Genomic DNA, 19,156 nt, shown 5'->3' on the forward strand with positions numbered 1-19,156 from the left:
TTTTTTAACACTTTTTTATTAATTTTGTTGTTATTGTTTTTTGGTTTCCTTTTACACTGTTTTATTAAATCATCCTTATGCTAACCCATGTGTTTTACTATGTTTCTTTCAATCATCTTCTCCCATCCCGCCATGGGTTAGCAGTGAGCGAGCGATGGTGGGATTGCTTAGCTGCCGGCTGACAGCTAAACCATGACAGTTCTGCAGCGGTTTCCAAGCACCGGCATTTTCTGATCTTCACTGGACAAGCGCAATCAGAGGAACCTGCTCTGGCCACGAGACTGGCCCTGCCCTGAGCCCTCCAGCCATCCTTTCCCACCTGCTTTGGCCTTTGAGGCTGTAGCCCGTGCCGAAACCACGGCCAAAGCCCAACGAAGCTGAGGCAGGTGCTGCAAAGCCAAAGCAGATGCCCAGCTCAGCAGGCTGTGGCCCTTCGGTGGTAACTGGTGACAGGCTGTGCCAAATTTTCCCACCTAAGAGTGGCTCAGAGACAGGAAGTGGATCATGAGATACACTACCTTTAATTTTGCCACGTGTTGATTATATCGTGAAAGAAGCAGGGGCTTTTGCAGCAGCAGTTGGCCACTGCACCGTGTGGCTCTGCCGCGGCCGTTTGCAGTCGTCAGCTCCCACCTGGTGCTGTGACGGACGATTTGGGTTCGTTTGCTGTCTTTGGGGGACATCAGCTGTGGCCGTTGGGGTTGACCAGTGCTGAAGACAACGTGTAGCGAGGCAGCACCATTGCTGGAGCAATGCCACACACGCGAGACTGAAGCTGCTGCATAACGTTACAATTGAGAATCTTGAAAAAGTTAAACCACTGTTTTACCGTGGAACTTAAAGGGGAAAAAAATGTTTTTGAGGAGAATCTCTCTTTTTGTCTCTAGCTTTTAGGCACATTTAGACATGAGCCTGGGAAGATGCACCTTTTCCCCCTCACTCACACGAAATGCCCACACAAAATATAAATAAGTTATGCTTCCTGCCTTTATTGTATGTGTATATTATATTTTAAAACAAGGGGATTTGAGATTTTTTCCCCTCAATCAATTAAAAAAAAAAAAAGAAGCTTTTAATCATTTTCTCTCCATGAGTAGGGAAGGAGATACTAACGTAAGAGGGAAAGGCAAGTTTGAAATGGAAGAGGGAAGACATCAACCTTTTTGTGCTAAGCCACTTCAAACATTACTATATGTAGCCATGTGCCAGGGGTCAGACCTGCACCAGAGCAAATGAAAAAACAAAGAGAAACCAGTGTCTAGTCCTCAATGACTTGGAAAACTTCATTGGGGAAAAAATGTCCACAGGTCTTATACCTTTTCTCTTTTAGAAAGAAACTAAACCACCTTGGGAGCCTGCAAAACGCTAATTAAAACAGCAGTAGTATTGAAATGATGAGTTAGAAGGACGGGTCCTCGGCAAAACTCTCCCGTTCCCGGCGTGGCAGGGATGGGATGTGCAGAGGACTCTCCCATGTGGCATAAATCCGCCACTGCACAGCGATCGCTCTGTACCGCAGCAGAGGTGCTTGTTGCCAGAGATGGAGGCTAAAGCCGCTGGAAACGAAACTCGATTTCATTCTGTTTTCCTGTTGATGATTCAGTATCCTACAGGTGTGCACAGAGAAAAGCCACTTCTGAAAGGTAAGAAGAGGGAAAAGGAATAATCTCCTTTGATGTTTTGATGAGGATTTATTGATGCATGAGAAAGAGATGATAGAGGGTGCCTTTATTTAACAGATTACATGTCAAAGATAACAAAATCAAAAAATGTTGGCAGATAACACCTGTATTAATGGTATAAAACGAGGGCTGGTACTGCTCAGCACACAGCTGCAGCCCAAACACTGCAATCTCTAAAGTCTTGCTCATTCTGCCGCCCCTGTGGAGCATGGCCATCCATCATTGAACTCGGAAAGCCCCAAGCCCCTCATGCATTTGTGATGCCATAGCGCAAGCCCGAAAGTGCCCCACAGATGCCAGGCTGATCAACTTCCTTGTGTGATACAGAGTCCAAGGTCCACTTGTAAATCCATGGTTTTGCAATTGCTTTAAAGGAAACAAACAAACGCTCAGCCTCTCCCTGGAGCCGGGCGGTCGTTACCACCGCCCAGGGGAGCCACCGAGGGCTCGTTTTCAGCCTCCTCCCCAAAGGATTTTCCCTGCACGGACAGTGGTCAAGGCTTCTCTACCGAGGCACAGCACAGATCTTGTAGGGCTGGGGGGCCACTGCGATGCCCATCTTGAACTGTAGGCTGAGCGTGGTGTCTGGGGGTGCCTGGAAGGTGAACTTCTGGAGCAGAGCCGTGAAGAAGAGGAAGAGCTCGGAGCGGGCAAGCAACTCGCCCAGGCAGGCACGCTTCCCTGCGGAGAAAGCCATCTGTGATGTCCTCAGCTGGTGCTGGCTGCCCAGCTGCTTCCCCAGCCAAAACAGCCTCTGCTTTCACTTAGGAAAATGGTCCAGCTGTTTTACCCACATCCCAGGATGAATTTTGTGGCCCAAATTGTACTCCCCAGTAACAACATTGGTGTTACAGCATGGGCTGCCCCTGAGTTGCAGGACTTTGTGAGGGCACGTGTGTCTAACTGTATGCACACCCATTGTATCCTCCCCTGTTTGGAAAAGTCTGGATGTAACCATGCTGGGAGAAGTGGTTTGTTTGAGCTAGAGCAAAGGGAGCTACCAGAGGATTTGTGTGATGCTGTTATGGGAAAGGGATGCTGAAATCAATCTCCACAGGGAAGCTGCTGGTAGGGGTTGGCCTGGGTGAAGGTGTTTCTAGGGTCTCTGTCATTTCTGCAGTCTCCTATTCATCCTCATCTCTCTTCTGTACATGTGAAGAGAGACAAGAAAGGGCTCAGAGTGTGGTTGCAGTGCTTTGAGTTGGCCACGTGAGCACTGCTTGAGTGGCACATGCCAGGGTGCAGTCAACATCTGTCTTTTCCATCATTATTTTAGTTTGTCTCTCCATCCTGCAGTTGGAAGGAAGCCCCATCCCAGTGCCTCAACATGGAAACACCAAAATCCAGGAAATCTTACCTATAGAAAATGGCATAAAAGACTCCCTTTTCCAGAACTGTCCATCCTTCAGGAAATGCCCAGGGTTAAAAGTGTCAGGGGTTTCCCACTCATTCTTGTCAAACATCACAGAGCTTAAATTTGCAAGCAAAATGGTGTCCTGAGAGGAGAAAAAGAAATTACACTTTCTCTGTCACTGACAGCAGAAGGGGCATTTTTATCTTCCAGTCTCCTCTCCATGGAGAACAGCCATAGGGAAATTCAACCGCACTATTTGTCTAACACACCCCAGCACAGCCCAGCCAGTTCTCCTGCTTTTTGGTTCTTTGAAGGTGCAGTGACTATACATGTTCATTTGTGCCTCATCAGCATCAACTTGGGCCAAAGTTCCTGGAAAATCTGTGTGAGATGGGATCCGTGCCTCAATGGTGTGTGCAGGGCTGTTGCCCCACAGCACTCTGCACCATTCAATGTGCTGGAGAATGTTGTTTGGATGGCAAAAAAGTCACTCAGAGTGGATTCTGGAAAGGGCAGAGACACTGTGGCTCTGCCCCTCCTGCCTGCACAGGATGGACATGGCCTGGCAATTCGTGCCTGGGGAACTCTCCTGGTAAAGTCTCAGCGCTCAGGCGTGCCGTTACCTTTGGTATGTGGAAGCCATCCAAGACCGTGTCCTTCACCGTCAGTCTCGGCACATTGAAAGGGATGATGTTGCTTTTCCTCTGCACTTCATGGATGACAGCGTTGGTGTAGGGCATGTTACTCCTGTCCTCCAGGGCGGGCAGCCGTGCCTGCCCGATGACGGCGTCTATCTCAGCTTGCACGCGGGCTGGTGGGAAAGAGCAGAGATCAACCGAGGTCCAAGAAAAAACCCCTTGGAACAACATGGGGTGGTTGCTGTTCGGATACTCCAAGGACTGATCTGGGACACCTGCTGCTGTTTGCACCTCTTCTGTGTGAGTGCAGGGAGATTCCCAATTTTCCTCTCAAAGAGGAGAGTGTTGCACAAAGCCATGAGAGCTAAAAGCACAGAAAATCACTCATCTTTTGCTAATTGTACCTTGAATCTCTGGATATATGGCCATAAACAGCAGAGCCCAGCGGATGGTTGAGGAAGTGGTCTCGGTTCCGGCGAACAGCAGGTCAAGAGCGCACGCCACAAGGTTCTCCTCCTGGAAGCTGCCGTCGCCGTTGTCCTTCACAAAAAGTTGTGTTAGGCTGACAGCAGGCTTAGTCCAAGCCAACCCCAAGGATTTTGGCAGAAGTTACTTGACTCCTGCACCTCCATCCTTTTGATGGGTGCCCTAAACCTGATGTCCATCATAAGCTCATAAATGGCCACAGAGGCAGCTCAGATGGAGCATTTGGGCTCGTTTCTCGTCCCTCCTGATTTCTAAGCGCTGCTGCAGAAGAGTTCGCTTTGTGTTGCTCACCTTGGCTATCTCCTGCAGGTAGCTGTCGATGAAGTCCCGGCTCTCCGAGGGGTTCCAGTCCTCCTTGTGTTTGTCAATCTTTTCTTTCACAAAACTTTTCAATAACCTCCCGTTTTTAATCACGGTTTGGTGTGATCCGGGGAAGAACTTTATTATAGACGGGAAAAAGTTGTACAGCTTTGGAGACAAAAGGAGAAAGACAAACTGAATAAAGGACTAAAAAACCCTTCTGTTATCAAAACTTGCAAGGCCTGCAGTGCCGTGCTTACTACACAGCTGGAGCTGGTGGATATAGCTCAGCTCCAGAAGAGCTGGACAAGGCATTGGTGTTCCTCTTACAGAGTGACTCGTGCATTACTTGGTGTTTCAGCAGGCAGGTTGGCAGTCAATGGGATGGAAAGGTGATGTTGGGTGAGAGAGAGAAACGTGAGCACTGCTCATCTTGACAATGAATCAGAAAGAACTTATGGGCAAATCTACCCCATACAAAGAAATAGGGAATGACAACGAAGTTTGGTGATGCAAAAGCTGAGTTTTGAGGCTGACTCCAGAGAAGAAACAATGGCACTGCAAAAGTGCTCACCGTCCATGTTGGTGGGAGCAGAGCTGTACCTGGCTCATGATGGATCCGTGGAGAGTAACTGTCTCGTCCATCAGCTGCAGCAATTTTTGGAAGTCGTCATCGTGGTAGTCAAACCGGTTGCCAAAGGTGACAGAACAGATGACATTTGAAACTGCGTTATTGATTTTAAAGTGAGGGTCAAAAGGCTTCCCTGGAGAAAGAAAAGGGAATGATCAATTCTCTTCCAGCCTTCACAGAAAAGGAGAAGAAAACATAATGGTCAGAGGTAAAATATTATACAAACTTGGGTGAAATGAGGGGCCCCTGATGGGCCTCCTCCTGTGTCACTGCTCTCCTGGGACACCTCACCATCCCTATGAGCTGGCCAAGCTTGGCTGGGCAGCCCCCGTGTGGAGCAAACATCCCACCTTCAGTCCCCATTCAATCATATCATGGAGATGTTTGTTTACTTTGGAAAGCAAGGTCTGCAGGAGAGTGGACATCATTTGAATTCAGTGGAAGTGTCAGTGTTTACCCAGGCAAGGGGTTTTCCAGAGATCTCCAAGAGGGCAGTAGGGTGCAGGTAGGCTATGAATGACACTCTGGGTGCCAGCTTGCTGCATTCACCAGTCAGTCTGAGGGCAAAACCTCTGTAAGAGGGAGCTGGGATGCTGGCAGAGTGCTGGCATCACTTGCAAGGCGAGGTGTTTTCAGCATGCAGTGAATCATGGTTGAAATTATAATGGGCCATAGAGGTTCCTGTCTTCAGCACAGTTTGTGAAGGCCATGGCACTCACCCTGCTCATCCCCAAACACATCCACGAGGCATCGGCACTCCTCCTGGATGCGCTCCTCCAGGCCCCTCTTCCCCAAGCCAAAGTTTCGGAGGGTGGTCAAGGCAAACCTCCTCTGCTGCTTCCACAGGTGCCCGTTGGAGGAGACCAGTCCTGGCAGAAACATTCCACTGTGAGCTGAGGCAGAGCGCTCCAGGAGGGGAAAATGCTCCAGGGCTCTGACTTGTCTCTGCCCAGCTCAGGCTTTTGCCATGTCAAGGCTTTGCCCATAGAGCTGATCTGCCTGTCCTGAGGGATAACTCACCTCTGTTGCTGAAGATCTCCTTGTCAATAGGAAATTCAGTGCGATCCATGAAGTTTTCCCCTTGGTTTACAAGAACTTCCTTAACCATTCGCAGACCATTTGCAAACACAAATGTTGCGTTGCCCACTTGCAAACTGAAGATATTCCCATATTTTTCAGTAAGCTAGGAGGGGGTGGAAATCGATAAATGTGTTTAATTTGCAAGGAGAGTCCTGGCAGAGGAAATGGGTGACAATAAGGGAAACTAACAGAAGGAGGGAAGATATGTTTGCACAAGTGTCTAATTTTCTGGATAGTAACTTTTTTCTTTCCGCTTTTCCTGAATCACTGATCAGGGTTTGGTGTTAACTGGCCATAAGTAAAGCAAAACTCTCCACGGCTGTTTTTTCAGTCCTGTTTTTTTCCAGGTTTTGTTTCACTTTGTTCCCAAACACCCTTCCAGTTCCTGGTCAGACCTACGGGGCTCTTACAGCCATGACTGCACCCATGGTGTCTGGCCGTGCCCTTTGCCCAACGGATTGCTCCACGCTTGTGCTCTGACAAGCTTCATCCAGTTTGCTGCTGACTGAGGGCCAACCTCCTGCCCACCCTGGGGTGAGCTCCTCGGAGTTCACATGGGCCATGAGGTTTGGGTTAACCCCCTCCTCACACTGCTAAGCTTGCAGAGCTGCAATCCCCTCTGTCCCCATCCTCCCGGTACCCGTCACCCCCGTACCTTCTGCACCATGATTTGGGGATTTCTGAAGTTCATCAGGTGGATGTGCCCCACGAAGGGGAGGTAGAAGGGACTGGGAGGGAAGTGCTTTGGCTTTCTGTGCTTCATGTAGTCAGCGGCGAGGAGGAAGACGACGAGGAAGATGAGAAGCATCTGGAAGGAGATACTCTCCCAGAGGAAGCGCATCATGGTTCGGTGGTGAGGTTCTTCAGGGATGTGTCCAGCAGAAGGTCAGGGAAGGTCGATCTCACAGGGCACCACCAAAGCCCCCAGAGACGGGGGAGATGGACAATGTGCTGGCACAGCTGTGGGCACAAATAGAAGAAAGCATGGAGCAGCTTTTGCAGACTTGGCCGGGAGGCTGCATTTGGACTTCTGCTTTCTGAGGTTTCAGCAAGGACCGTTGGATTAAACCCCGTCTTGATTAAACTCAAGCATTTCCTCCGATCTCATTAAAAAAACTCAAACACAAACCAACACATTCCGCAGCTCCCCTTTCCCCATGTGCCTCCCACTGCTGCTTCACAAAACCCCAGTGATCCACGTCATTGTCTAAAGGACAGAAATGAGCTTTGCAAGGCCGGGATTAACACCTTACGGCAGCCTCCCCGTGACATTCCCACAAGCCCATGGCTCAGCGTGAGCCCCGCTCTCTCCTGCCCATGGTGCCCTCACCGTGCTGTGTCCCGGTGTCGGCTTCACAGTGCCGGGGAGTCTGCAGCCGCTCCAAGTGCCTCGCGATTTGCTTGTTTGCAGAAGCAGAAGCTGGTTCACCGTCACAAAGATTCCCAGACCAAGGATCAGGTCAGCGGGAACATCTGAGATAAGGTTGTGTAAACCTGTCACAATCCATCTGACTCACAGGCTGAGGTTTCACAGCGGAAGGGTGCAGCAACGCCACACACGCGAGAGTGAAGCTGCTGCATAACGTTACAATTGAGAATCTTGAAAAAGTTAAACTACTGTTTCATTGGGGAACTTAAAAGGGAAAAAAACAGTTTTTGAGGATGATCTCTTTTTGTGTCTAGGTTTTAGGCACATTTAGGCATGAGCCTGGGAAGATGCACCTTTTCCCCTTCACCCACATGAGATGTCCACACAAAATATAAATAAGTTAATGCTTCCTGCCTTTATTGTATGAGAATTCATTTTGAAACAAGGGGTTTTGAGATTTTTTTCCCCTCAATCAATTAAAAGTAAAAAAGAAGGTTTCAATCATTTATTCTTTCCATGAGTAAGGAAGGAGATACTAACGTAAGAGGGAAAGGCAGGTTTGAAATGGAAGAGGGAAGAGATGAATCCTTTTTAGCTAAGCCACTGCGAATAAGACAAGATGCAGCCATGTGCCAGGGGTCAGACCTGCACCAGAGCAAATGAAAAAACAAAGAGAAACCAGTGTCTAGTCGTGAATGGCTTGGAAAACTTCATTGGGGAAAAAACATCCACAGGTCTTTTATCTTTTCTTTTAGAAAGAAACTAAAACACCTTGGGTACCTGCAAAACATTAATTCAGACTGCAGTAGTACTACAATGATGAGTTAGAAGGACGGCTCCTCGGCAAAACCCTCCCGTTCCCGGCGTGGCAGGGATGGGATGTGCAGAGGACTCTCCCATGTGGCATAAATCCGCCACTGCACAGCGATTGCTCTGTACCGCAGCAGAGGTGGGTGTTGCCAGAGATGGAGGCTAAAGCCGCTGGAAACGAAACTCGATTTAATCCTGTTTTCCTGTCGATGATTCAGTATCCTACAGGTGTGCACAGAGAAAAGCCACTTCTGAAAGGTAAGAAGAGGGAAAAGGAATAATCTCCGCTGTGACCCTACTCCAAGCAAAAGCACACAGGAGATGGCCTTTCTAAGCATTCCTGCTTGGTCACCTAAAAGGACAAATTCTCTACAAGTTGCATATTTGTTGAACTCCTTCCCAAAGAGCCCCTGCTGTGGGCAGAAGCAGTGTCTCCATCACAGGCGGTGCCATGCCCCCGCCCCACCTCCTTGGCCCCACGCTATGGACACGTCCGTTGCATGGCCACAGATCCCTGCCAGAAGCAGAAGGGAAGCAGACGAGCTCGTGACTTCCCACCGCAAAGCGTCTGCGACGCCGTCTCCTCTGTGATGGTCAGCAGGGAGCTACCGCGGGCACGACCCTTCTGAAACTCTCTGCTGCTTCTTGTTCTGTCGGGCTGTGGCTAAACTTCTCCTGAGCCATCCCATGCAATTATGTTTTTGCAACTTCGCTTTCCCGTTGTGTATTTTACTATCACAAACCTTTTTGGATAAACCTTTCCTCCTCCTCCAATTGCAATTCTGCCTTTTTATAGCCATTTGCAACCTGGAGACATGGCCATCCTGCTTGGGTAGGCCCATGGTAGAAGCTGCTTCTATCACCCTGTAGTCTCCTAATTCAAACTTCCATATTCATATAAGATTAAAAAGCTACATACTCCTGCTGCAAAGATCTCTATTTCCATCATAAAGCAGGAACACAGTGGTGTGGGGAATGCATATTAAACCCAGCCTGAGGCCACCTGAGCCTCAGGATCAGTCATGATCAACTGGAAGTCCTTATTGGCACTGAGGCATGAACCTGGGGCTTGCATGTCCAAGGCCATCTGCCCCCACAGACCAGGGAGACCTCAGGAAACACAGCCCATGGCCCTTCAAGGTGCTGCAGTGTTGGGATTTAGGGGTTGCTCAGTGGTCTCTGGGTGGTGGACATATGCCCTATGGAAGAGCCACTGTGGACGCAGCTGTGCCCATGGTTTGGCAGCTGGCAGGCACTTTCCAGGGAGGTGCTATCGGTGGGAATTAAGTCATCAGGCTTTTCAATACATGTATTTTGTCAAACTGCTAGAGAGGAGGAGGCAGGATGTTGAGGGAAGAGCCCCAAGGGTTCTCCTTGTTGCAGTGTTCACTATATGGCCCTCCTGCCCTTCTCACTGCCACCTGCTAGTTGGAGGTGCTGGAGGTCTAACGTGCAACTGTTACTGAACTGATGCAGTTGCTGATGTTAATCATAATTTCTTAATCTTGGAACAGTTTCACCTGGCATGGGTTGTTTTAAAATAAGAGTAATTTGTTGCTGATATTTTCCAAGGGACCCTTTTATCAGCTACACTATTGAGTGCAGCGGGCTTAGCTGTACATCGTGTGTTGCTGGAGCTCACTCCTCTGCCCTCTGGGCACTGCAGCCTCTTGGGGATGCTGGGCAGGTAGAAGGGAGGATTTAGCACATTCCAAAAGGCAGGACCCACAACTTCTATAGCTACAGGTACAGATGTTCTACAGAGAGATCTGTCAGAGTGGAGCGCACTCCCCATGCTCCCTGTGGGTGTTACACTCACAATTGTTGTTCACACCAGCACCTGGCCACAGGCTTTGATGGTTTCCCTGGTGGTTTACTTGTACTATCAGGGTTGTTTATTTCCTTCCGTTCTCTAGGAATTTCTTTGCTGTTACAATGCCTGGCTCTGCTAACAGAGAGCAATGCCACAGTGCTATGGGTCAAGCGCTCTGCGCGACTGCCATTGCTGGGGTGGGCTCGCAGCCCCCTGCCACCCCCTGCTCTGAAATGCAGGGCACGGCTGAAGGCTACAGCCAGGGCTGGAAAGCTGTGTTGGTCTTCACTTTGTAGAATGGTACATGACAAGAATGTTTTGATGAGAATTTATTGATGCATGAGAAAGAGATTTAGCGGGTGCCCTTATTTAACAGATTACATGTCGAAGATAACAAAATAGAAAAAATGTTGGCAGATAACACCTGTATTAATGGTATAAAACGAGGGCTGGTACTGCTCAGCACACAGCTGCAGCCCAAACACTGCAATCTCTAAAGTCTTGCTCATTCTCCCGCCCCTGTGGAGCATGGCCATCCATCATTGAACTCAGAAAGCCCCAAGCCCCCCATGCATTTGTGATGCCATAGTGCAAGCCCGAAAGTGCCCCGACAGATGCCAGGCTGATCAACTTCCTTGTGTGATACAGAGTCCAAGGTCCACTTGTAAATCAATGGTTTTGCAATTGCTTTAAAGGAAACAAACGAACGCTCAGCCTCTCCCTGGAGCCGGGCGGTCGTTACCACCGCCCAGGGGAGTCACCGAGGGCTCGTTTTCAGCCTCCTCCCCAAAGGATTTTCCCTGCACGGACAGTGGTCAAGGCTTCTCTACCGAGGCACAGCGCAGATCTTGTAGGGCTGGGGGGCCACTGGGATGCCCATCTCGAACTGTAGGCTGAGCGTGGTGTCTGGGGGTGCCTGGAAGGTGAACTTCTGGAGCAGAGCCGTGAAGAAGAGGAAGAGCTCGGAGCGGGCAAGCAACTCGCCCAGGCAGGCACGCTTCCCTGCGGAGAAAGCCATCTGTGACGTCCTCAGCTGGTGCTGGCTGCCCAGCTGCTTCCCCAGCCAAAACAGCCTCTGCTTTCACTTAGGACAATGGTCCAGCTGTTTCACCCACATCCCAGGATGAGTTTTGCAGCCCCAACCGTGCTCCCCAGTAACGGCACTGGTGTTACAGCATGGGCTGCCCCTGAATTGCGGACTTTGTGAGGGCACATGTGTCTAACTGTACACACACCCATTGTATCCTCCCCCGTTTGGAAAAGTCTGGATGTAACCATGCTGGGAGAAGTGGTTTGTTTGAGCTAGAGCAAAGGGAGCTACCAGAGGATGTGTGTGATGCTGTTATGGGAAAGGGATGCTGAAATCAATCTCCACAGGGCAGCTGCTGTCTGAGATTGGCCTGGGTGAAGGTGTTTCTAGGGTCTCTGTCATTTCTGCAGTCTCTTATTCATCCTCATCTCTCTTCTGTGCATGTGAAGAGAGACAAGAAAGGCCTCAGAGTGTGGTTGCAGTGCTTTGAATTGGCCACGTGAGCACTGCTTGAGTGGCACGTGCCAGGGTGCAGCCAACATCTGCCCTTTCCATCACTATGTTATTCTGTCTCTCCACCCTGCAGTTGGAAGCCCCATCCCAGTGCCTCAACATGGAAACCCCAAAATCCAGGAAATCTTACCTATAGAAAACGGCATAAAAGACTCCCTTTTCCAGAACTGTCCATCCTTCAGGAAATGCCCAGGGTTAAATGTGTCAGGGGTTTCCCACTCGTTCTTGTCAAACATCACAGAGGTAAAATTTGCAAACAAAATGGTGTCCTGAGAGGAGAAAAAGAAATTGCACTTTCTCTGTCACTGACAGCAGAAGAGGCATTTTTATCTTCCAGTCTCCTCTCCATGGAGAATGTTCATAGACTAATTCTGCAACAATTGTTCACCCAACACACCCCAGCACAGCCCAGCCAGACTGCTCAAAGGTTCAATGAGCATACACGCACGTTTGTGCCTCATCAGCATCATTTTTATCTGCTGTAATCTTGGGCCAAAGTTCCTGGAAAATCTGTGTGAGATGGGATCCGTGCCTTGATGGTGTGTGCGGGGGTGTGTTGCCCCATGGTGCTCTGCACCATTCAACGTGCTGGAGAATGTTTGGATGACAAAAACTTGGAGTGGACTCTGGACAGGCCTGTGGCTCTGCCCCTCCTGTCTGCATCAGATGGACATGGCCTGGCAAATCGTGCCTGGGGAACTGGGAGTCTCTTGGTAAAGTCTCAGTGCTCAGGCGTGCCGTTACCTTTGGTATGTGGAAGCCATCCAAGACCGTGTCCTTCACCGTCAGTCTCGGCACATTGAAAGGGACGATGTTGCTTTTCCTCTGCACTTCGTGGATGACGGCGTTGGTGTAGGGCATGTTACTCCTGTCCTCCAGGGCGGGCGGCCGTGCCTGCCCGATGACGGTGTCTATCTCAGCTTGCACGCGGGCTGGTGGGAAAGAGCAGAGATCAGACGAGGTCCAAGGAAAAACCCCTTGGAACAACATGGGATGGTTGCTGTTAGGATGCTCCAAGGACTGATCTGGGGCACCTGCCGCTGTTTGCACCTCTTCTGTGTGAGTGCAGGGAGATTCCCAATTTTCCTCTCAAAGAGGAGAGTGTTGTGTAAAGCCGTGAGAGATAAAAGCATGGAAAACTATTGACTTTTTGCTAATTGTACCTTGAATCTCTGGATATATGGCCATATACAGCAGAGCCCAGCGGATGGTCGAGGAAGTGGTCTCGGTCCCGGCAAACAGCAGGTCGAGAGCACACACCACGAGGTTCTCCTCCTGGAAGCTGCCGTCATTGTTGTCCTTCACAAAAAGTTGTGTTAGTGCTGCATGAACAGCGAGGGCTGCCCTGATGGCAGGCTTAGTCCAAGCCAACCCCAAGGATTTTGGCAGAAGCTACTTGACTCCTGCACCTCCAACCTTTTGAAGGGTGACCTGAACCTGATGTCCATCCTAACTAAGCTCATAAATGAACACAGAGGCATCTCAGATGGAGCATCTGGGCTCGTTTCTTGTCCCTCCTGATTTCTAAGCGCTGCTGCAGAAGAGTTCGCTTTGCGTTGCTCACCTTGGCTATCTCCTGCAGGTAGCTGTCGATGAAGTCCCGGCTCTCCAAGGGGTTCCAGTCCTCCTTGTGTTTGTCAATCTTCTCTTTCACAAAACTTTTCAACAACCTCCAGTTCTTAAAAATGGTTTGGTGCGATCCGGGGAGGAACTTTATTATAGACGGGAAAGTGTTGTACAGCTTTGGAGACAAAAAGAGAAAGACAAACTGAATAAAGGACTACAAAACCCTTCTGTTATCGAAACTCGCAAGGCCTGCAGTGCCATGCTTACTACATAACTGGAGTTGGTGACAAGGGATCCCAGTCAATGGGATGGAAAGGTGATGTTGGGTGAGAGAGAGAAACGTGAGCATTGCACAGCTTGAAAATGAGTCAGAAAGAAATTATGGGCAAATCTACCCCATTCAAAGAAATAGGGAATGACAATGAAGTTTGGTGATGCAAAAGCTGAGTTTTGAGGCTGACTCCAGAGAAGAAACTATGGCACTGCAAAAGTGCTCACCATCCACGTTGGTGGGAGCAGAGCTGTACCTGGCTCATGATGGATCCGTGGAGAGTAACTGTCTCGTCCATCAGCTGCAGCAATTTTTGGAAGTCGTCATCGTGGTAGTCAAATCGGTTGCCAAAGGTGACAGAACAGATGACATTTGAAACTGCGTTATTGATTTTAAAGTGAGGGTCGAAAGGCTTCCCTGGAGAAAGAAAAGGGAATGATCAATTCTCTTCCAGCCTTCACAGAAAAGGAGAAGAAACACAATGGTCAGAGGTAAAATATTCTACAAACTTGGGTGAAATGAGGGGCCCCTGATGGGCCTCCTCCTGTGCCACCGCTCTCCTGGGACACCTCACCATCCCTATGAGCTGGCCAAGCTTGGCTGGGCAGCCCCCGTGTGGAGCAAACATCCCACCTTCAGTCCCCATTCAATCATATCATGGAGATGTTTGTTTACTTTGGTAAGCAAGGCCTGCAGGAGAGTGGACATCATTTGAATTCAGTGGAAGTGTCAGTGTTTACCCAGGCAAGGGGTTTTCCAGAGATCTCCAAGAGGGCAGTAGGGTGCAGGTAGGCTATGAATGACACTCTGGGTGCCAGCTTGCTGCATTCACCAGTCAGTCTGAGGGCAAAACCTCTGTAAGAGGGAACTGGGATGCTGGCAGGGTGCTGGCATCACTTGCAAGGCGAGGTGTTTTCAGCATGCAGTGAATCATGGTTGAAATTACAATGGGCCATAGAGGTTCCTGCCTTCAGCACAGTTTGTGAAGGCCATGGCACTCACCCTGCTCATCCCCAAACACATCCACGAGGCATCGGCACTCCTCCTGGATGCGCTCCTCCAGGCCCCTCTTCCCCAAGCCAAAGTTTCGGAGGGTGGTCAAGGCAAACCTCCTCTGCTGCTTCCACAGGTGCCCGTTGGAGGTGACCAGTCCTGGCAGAAACATTCCACTGTGAGCTGAGGCATAACCCTCGACTACGGGAAAATGCTCCAGGGCTCTGCCTTAGCTTTTGCCATCTCAGGCTTCTGCAGTGTCAAGGCTTTGCTCATAGAGCTGATCTGCCTGTCCTGAGGGATAACTCACCTCTCTTGTTGGAGATGTCCTTTTCCATTGGAAATTCAGGGCGATCAATGAAGTTTTCCCCTTGGTTTACAAGAACTTCCTTAACCATCCGCAGCCCGTTCACGAACACAAATGTTGTGCTGCCCAGCTGTAGGCTGAAGATATCTCCATAGTTTTCAGTAAACTGGGAGAGAGTTGGAAGTAAATTAAAAGAGTTTCATTTGCAATGAATGTGTCTTTCAGGACAGAGAAAGCCCTGGCAGAGGAAACAGATGAAAATAAGGGAAGCTGAGAGCAGAGGGGAGACAAGATGTCGGCATAAGTGTGTACTTATCTGGATAGGCTCTTAGTTCTTTCCCCTTTTCCAGTGATTCCTGAATCACTGATCAGGAGTTGGTGTTAATCGGCCATAAGTAAAGGAAAACTCTCCAGCGTTGTTTTTTCAGTCATATTTTTCCATCTTTTTTTCACTCCTTTCCCAAACACCCTTCCAGTTCCTGGTTAGACCTACAGGACTGCTACAGCTGTGACTGCACCTGTGGTGTCAGGCTGTGCTCTTTGCCCAATGAATTGCTCTACGCTTGTCCCCCTCCTTGTACCCCAACAAACTTAATTCCCATTACTGCTGATTGAGGGCAAACCTCTTGGCAACCTCAGGGTGAGCTCCTTAGGTTTCTCATGGGCTGTGGGGTTTGGGTTAACCCCCTCCTCACACTGCTAAGCTTGCAGAGCTGCAATCCCCTCTGTCCCTGTCTTCCCGGTGCCCATCACCCCCGTACCTTCTGCAGTGTGATTTGGGGATTTCTGAAGTTCATCAGGTGGATGTGCCCCACGAAGGGGAGGGAGAATGGGCTGGGAGGGAAGTGCTTTGGTTTTCTGCGCTTCATGTAGTCAGCGACGAGGAGGAAGATGACGAGGAAGACGAGGAGCATTTGGAAGGAGATACTCTCCCAGAGGAAACACATCATGGTAGGTAGTGGGGCTCTGCAGGAAAGTGTCCTGTGGAAGGTCAGGGCAGGTCAAGTTCACAAGGCATCAACGAGCACAACACGGACAGGAGGAGATGACAACGTGCTGGCACAGCTGTGGGCACAAAGAGAAGACAGCATGGAGCCTTTTCTGACCTGGCCGGGAGGCTGCATTTGGACTCCTACTTTCCAAGGTTTCAGCAAAGACCGTTGGATTAAACATCTTCTTGATTAAACAGCAGCTTTTCCTCAGGTCTCATTTAAAAATAGTGAACACAGAACAACACATCCCCAGGAGATGTGCTCCCCCTTTCCCTTCCTGCCTCCCACTGCTGCTTCACAAAACCCCAGTGATTCAAGTCCTTGCCTAAAGGACAGAAATTAGCTTTGCAAGGCCGGGACTAACACCTTCCTGTTGCAACACAATGCCGTTCCCACAAGCCCATGGCTCAGTGTGAGCCCCACTCTCTTCTCCCCATGGTGCCCTCACCGTGCCGCGTCCCGGTGTTGGCTTCACAGTGCCGGGGAGTCTGCAGCTGCTCCGATTGCCTCGCGATTTCCTTGTTTGCAGAAGCAGAAGCTGAGTCACTGGCACAAAGAGTCCCAGACCAAGGATTGGTCAGTGAGAACATCTGAGATAAGGTTGTGAAAACCTGTCACAATCCATCTGACTCACAGGCTGAGGTTTCAGTGCAGAAGGGTGGTGTGGGCTGGAAGCAAACAGCTGTCTGGGGTCTGCAGCGGTTTCTTGGAAAGAAAATCATTTTCAGATCTTCGCTGGACCAGTGCGAGCAAAGCAACCTACTCCGGCCATGAGGCTGGCCCTGCCCTGAGCCCTCCAGCCATCCTTTCCCACCTGCTTTGGCCTTTGAGGCTGTAGCCCGTGCTGAAACCATGGCCAAAGCCCAACGAAGCTGAGGCAGGTGCTGCAAAGCCAAAGCAGATGCCCAGCTCGGCAGGCTGTGGCCCTTCGGTGGTAACTGGTAACAGGCTGTGCCAAATTTTCCCACCTAAGAGTGGCTCAGAGACAGGAAGTGGATCATGAGATACACTACCTTTAATTTTGCCACGTGTTGATTATATCGTGAAAGAAGCAGGGGCTTTTGCAGCAGCAGTTGGCCACTGCACCGTGTGGCTCTGCCGCGGCCGTTTGCAGTCGTCAGCTCCCACCTGGTGCTGTGACAGACGATTTGGGTTCATTTGCTGTCTTTGGGGGACATCAGCTGTGGCCGTTGGGGTTGACCAGTGCTGAAGACAATGCGTAGGGAAGCAGCAGCGCTGCAGAAGCAATGCCACACACGCGAGAGTGAAGCTGCTGCCTAACCTTTACACTTGAGAATCTTGAAAAAGTTAAACCACTGTTTTATTGTGGAACTTAAAGGGGAAAAAACAGTTTTTGAGGAGAATCTCTCTTTTTCTCTCTGGGTTTTAGGCACGTTTAGGCATGAGCCTGGGAAGATGCATCTTTTCCCCTTCACTCACATGAGATATCCACACAAAAAATACAGAAAATAATGCCTCCTGCCTTTATTATATGTGATCATTACATTTAAAAATGGGGAGTTCAGGTATTTGCCCCATAATGAATTTAATTAAAAAAGAAGAAAAACAAAGTTTCAGTCACTTCGTCTCCACGAAAAGGGAAGGAAACAGTAAAGTAACAGGGAAAGGCAAGTTTGAAATGGAACACGGAAGAGATCAATCCTTTTTTGCTAAGCCACTGCAAACAGTACAAGATGTAGCCATGAGCCAGAGGTCAGACCTGCACCAGAGCAAATGAAAAAAAGAAGAGAAACCAGTGTCTAATCATGAACGGCTTGGAAAACTTCATTGGGGAAAAAAGGTCTACAGGTCTTCTATGTTTTCACTTTTAGAAGGAAACCAAACCACCTTGGGAGCCTGCAAAACGCTAATTAAAACAGCAGTAGTATTGAAATGATGAGTTAGAAGGACGGGTCCTTGGCAAAACCCTCCCGTTCCCGGTGTGGCAGGGATGGGATGTGCAGAGGACTCTCCCATGTGGCATAAATCCGCCACTGCACAGCGATCGCTCTGTACCGCAGCAGAGGTGGGTGTTGCCAGAGATGGAGGCTAAAGCCGCTGGAAACGAAACTCGATTTTTGATGATCTACTTGAGGATATGGTTTAATGGGGATTAGGGATGGTTGGACTCGATGATCTCTAAGGTCTTTTCCAACCTAGAAATCTATGAAACTATGAATCTATAATCCTGTTTTCCTGTCAATGATTCAGTATCCTACAGGTGTGCACAGAGAAAAGCCACTTCTGAAAGGTAAGAAGAGGGAAAAGGAATAATCTCCGCTGTGACCCTACTCCAAGCAAAAGCACACAGGAGATGGCCTTTCTAAGCATTCCTGCTTGGTCACCTAAAAGGACAAATTCTCTACAAGTTGCATATTTGTTGAACTCCTTCCCAAAGAGCCCCTGCTGTGGGCAGAAGCAGTGTCTCCATCACAGGCGGTGCCATGCCCCCGCTCCCCCTCCTTGGCCCCACGCTATGGACATGTCCGTTGCATGGCCACAGATCCCTGCCAGAAGCAGAAGGGAAGCAGACGAGCTCGTGACTTCCCACCGCAAAGCGTCTGCGACGCCATCTCCTCTGTGACGGTCAGCAGTGAGCTACCGTGGGCACGACCCTTCTGAAACTCTCTGCTGCTTCTTGTTCTGTTGCAAAACTTCTCCTGAGCAATCCCATGCAATTTTTTTTTTTACAACTTTTCTTTCCTGTTGTGTATTTTATTACCACAAACCTTTTTGGATAAACCTTTCCTCCTCCTACAATTGCAGTTCTGCCTTTTTATAGCCATTTGCAACCTGGAAGCACGGCCATCCTGCTTGGGTTGGCCCATGGTAGAAGCTGCTTCTATCACCCTGTAGTCTCCTAATTCAAACTTCCATATTCATATGAGACTAAAAAGCTACATGCTCCTGCTGCAAAGATCTCTATTTCCATCATAAAGCAGGAACACAGTGGTGTGGGGAATGCATATTAAACCCAGCCTGAGGCCACCTGAGCCTCAGGATCAGTCATGGTCACCTGGAAGTCCTTATGAGGCATGAACCTGGAGCTTGCATGTCCAAGGCCATCTGTCCCCACAGACCAGGGAGACCTCAGGAAACACAGCCCATGGCCCTTCAAGGTGCTGCAGTGTTGGGATTTAGGGGTTGCTCAATGGTCTCTGGGTGGTGGACATATGCCCTATGGAAGAGCCACTGTGGACGCAGCTGTGTCCATGGTTTGGCAGCTGGCAGGCACTTTCCAAGGAGTTGCTAATGGTGAGAATTAAGTTATCAGGCTTCTAAATTCATGTATTTTGTCAAACTGCTAGAGAGAAGGAGGTA

At 49.5% G+C, this 19,156-nt stretch overlaps 2 protein-coding genes across 3 annotated transcripts; both read right to left on the bottom strand.

Moving 5' to 3' along the window:
• Positions 1-2,187: 2,187 nt before the first annotated feature.
• LOC104371480 (cytochrome P450 2J2) lies at positions 2,188-7,015 on the bottom strand. Its single transcript, XM_086617861.1, has 9 exons — positions 6,827-7,015; positions 6,112-6,274; positions 5,811-5,960; positions 5,064-5,224; positions 4,452-4,628; positions 4,079-4,214; positions 3,660-3,847; positions 3,040-3,178; positions 2,188-2,363 (listed from the first exon to the last, which is right to left on the bottom strand). The coding sequence occupies exons 1-9, from the start codon at positions 7,013-7,015 to the stop codon at positions 2,188-2,190; spliced, it is 1,479 nt and encodes a 492-aa protein (XP_086473987.1).
• Positions 7,016-10,989: 3,974 nt separating this feature from the next.
• LOC104371533 (cytochrome P450 2J4) lies at positions 10,990-15,793 on the bottom strand. Of its 2 annotated transcripts, none has more exons than XM_086617940.1 (9): positions 15,605-15,793; positions 14,847-15,009; positions 14,546-14,695; positions 13,800-13,960; positions 13,271-13,447; positions 12,870-13,005; positions 12,451-12,638; positions 11,837-11,975; positions 10,990-11,165 (listed from the first exon to the last, which is right to left on the bottom strand). In XM_086617940.1, exons 1-9 carry the CDS (start codon positions 15,791-15,793, stop codon positions 10,990-10,992), a joined length of 1,479 nt encoding a protein of 492 aa, XP_086474066.1. The 2 variants fall into 2 exon arrangements, with proteins under 2 accessions (XP_086474066.1, XP_086474067.1); XM_086617941.1 differs by having other exon boundaries at positions 12,870-12,988; positions 13,257-13,447.
• Positions 15,794-19,156: the final 3,363 nt, after the last annotated feature.

The sequence above is a fragment of the Tauraco erythrolophus genome, chromosome 10 (genome assembly GCF_009769465.1).
Source record: "Tauraco erythrolophus isolate bTauEry1 chromosome 10, bTauEry1.pri, whole genome shotgun sequence".
NCBI classification, from domain to species: Eukaryota; Metazoa; Chordata; class Aves; order Musophagiformes; family Musophagidae; genus Tauraco; species Tauraco erythrolophus.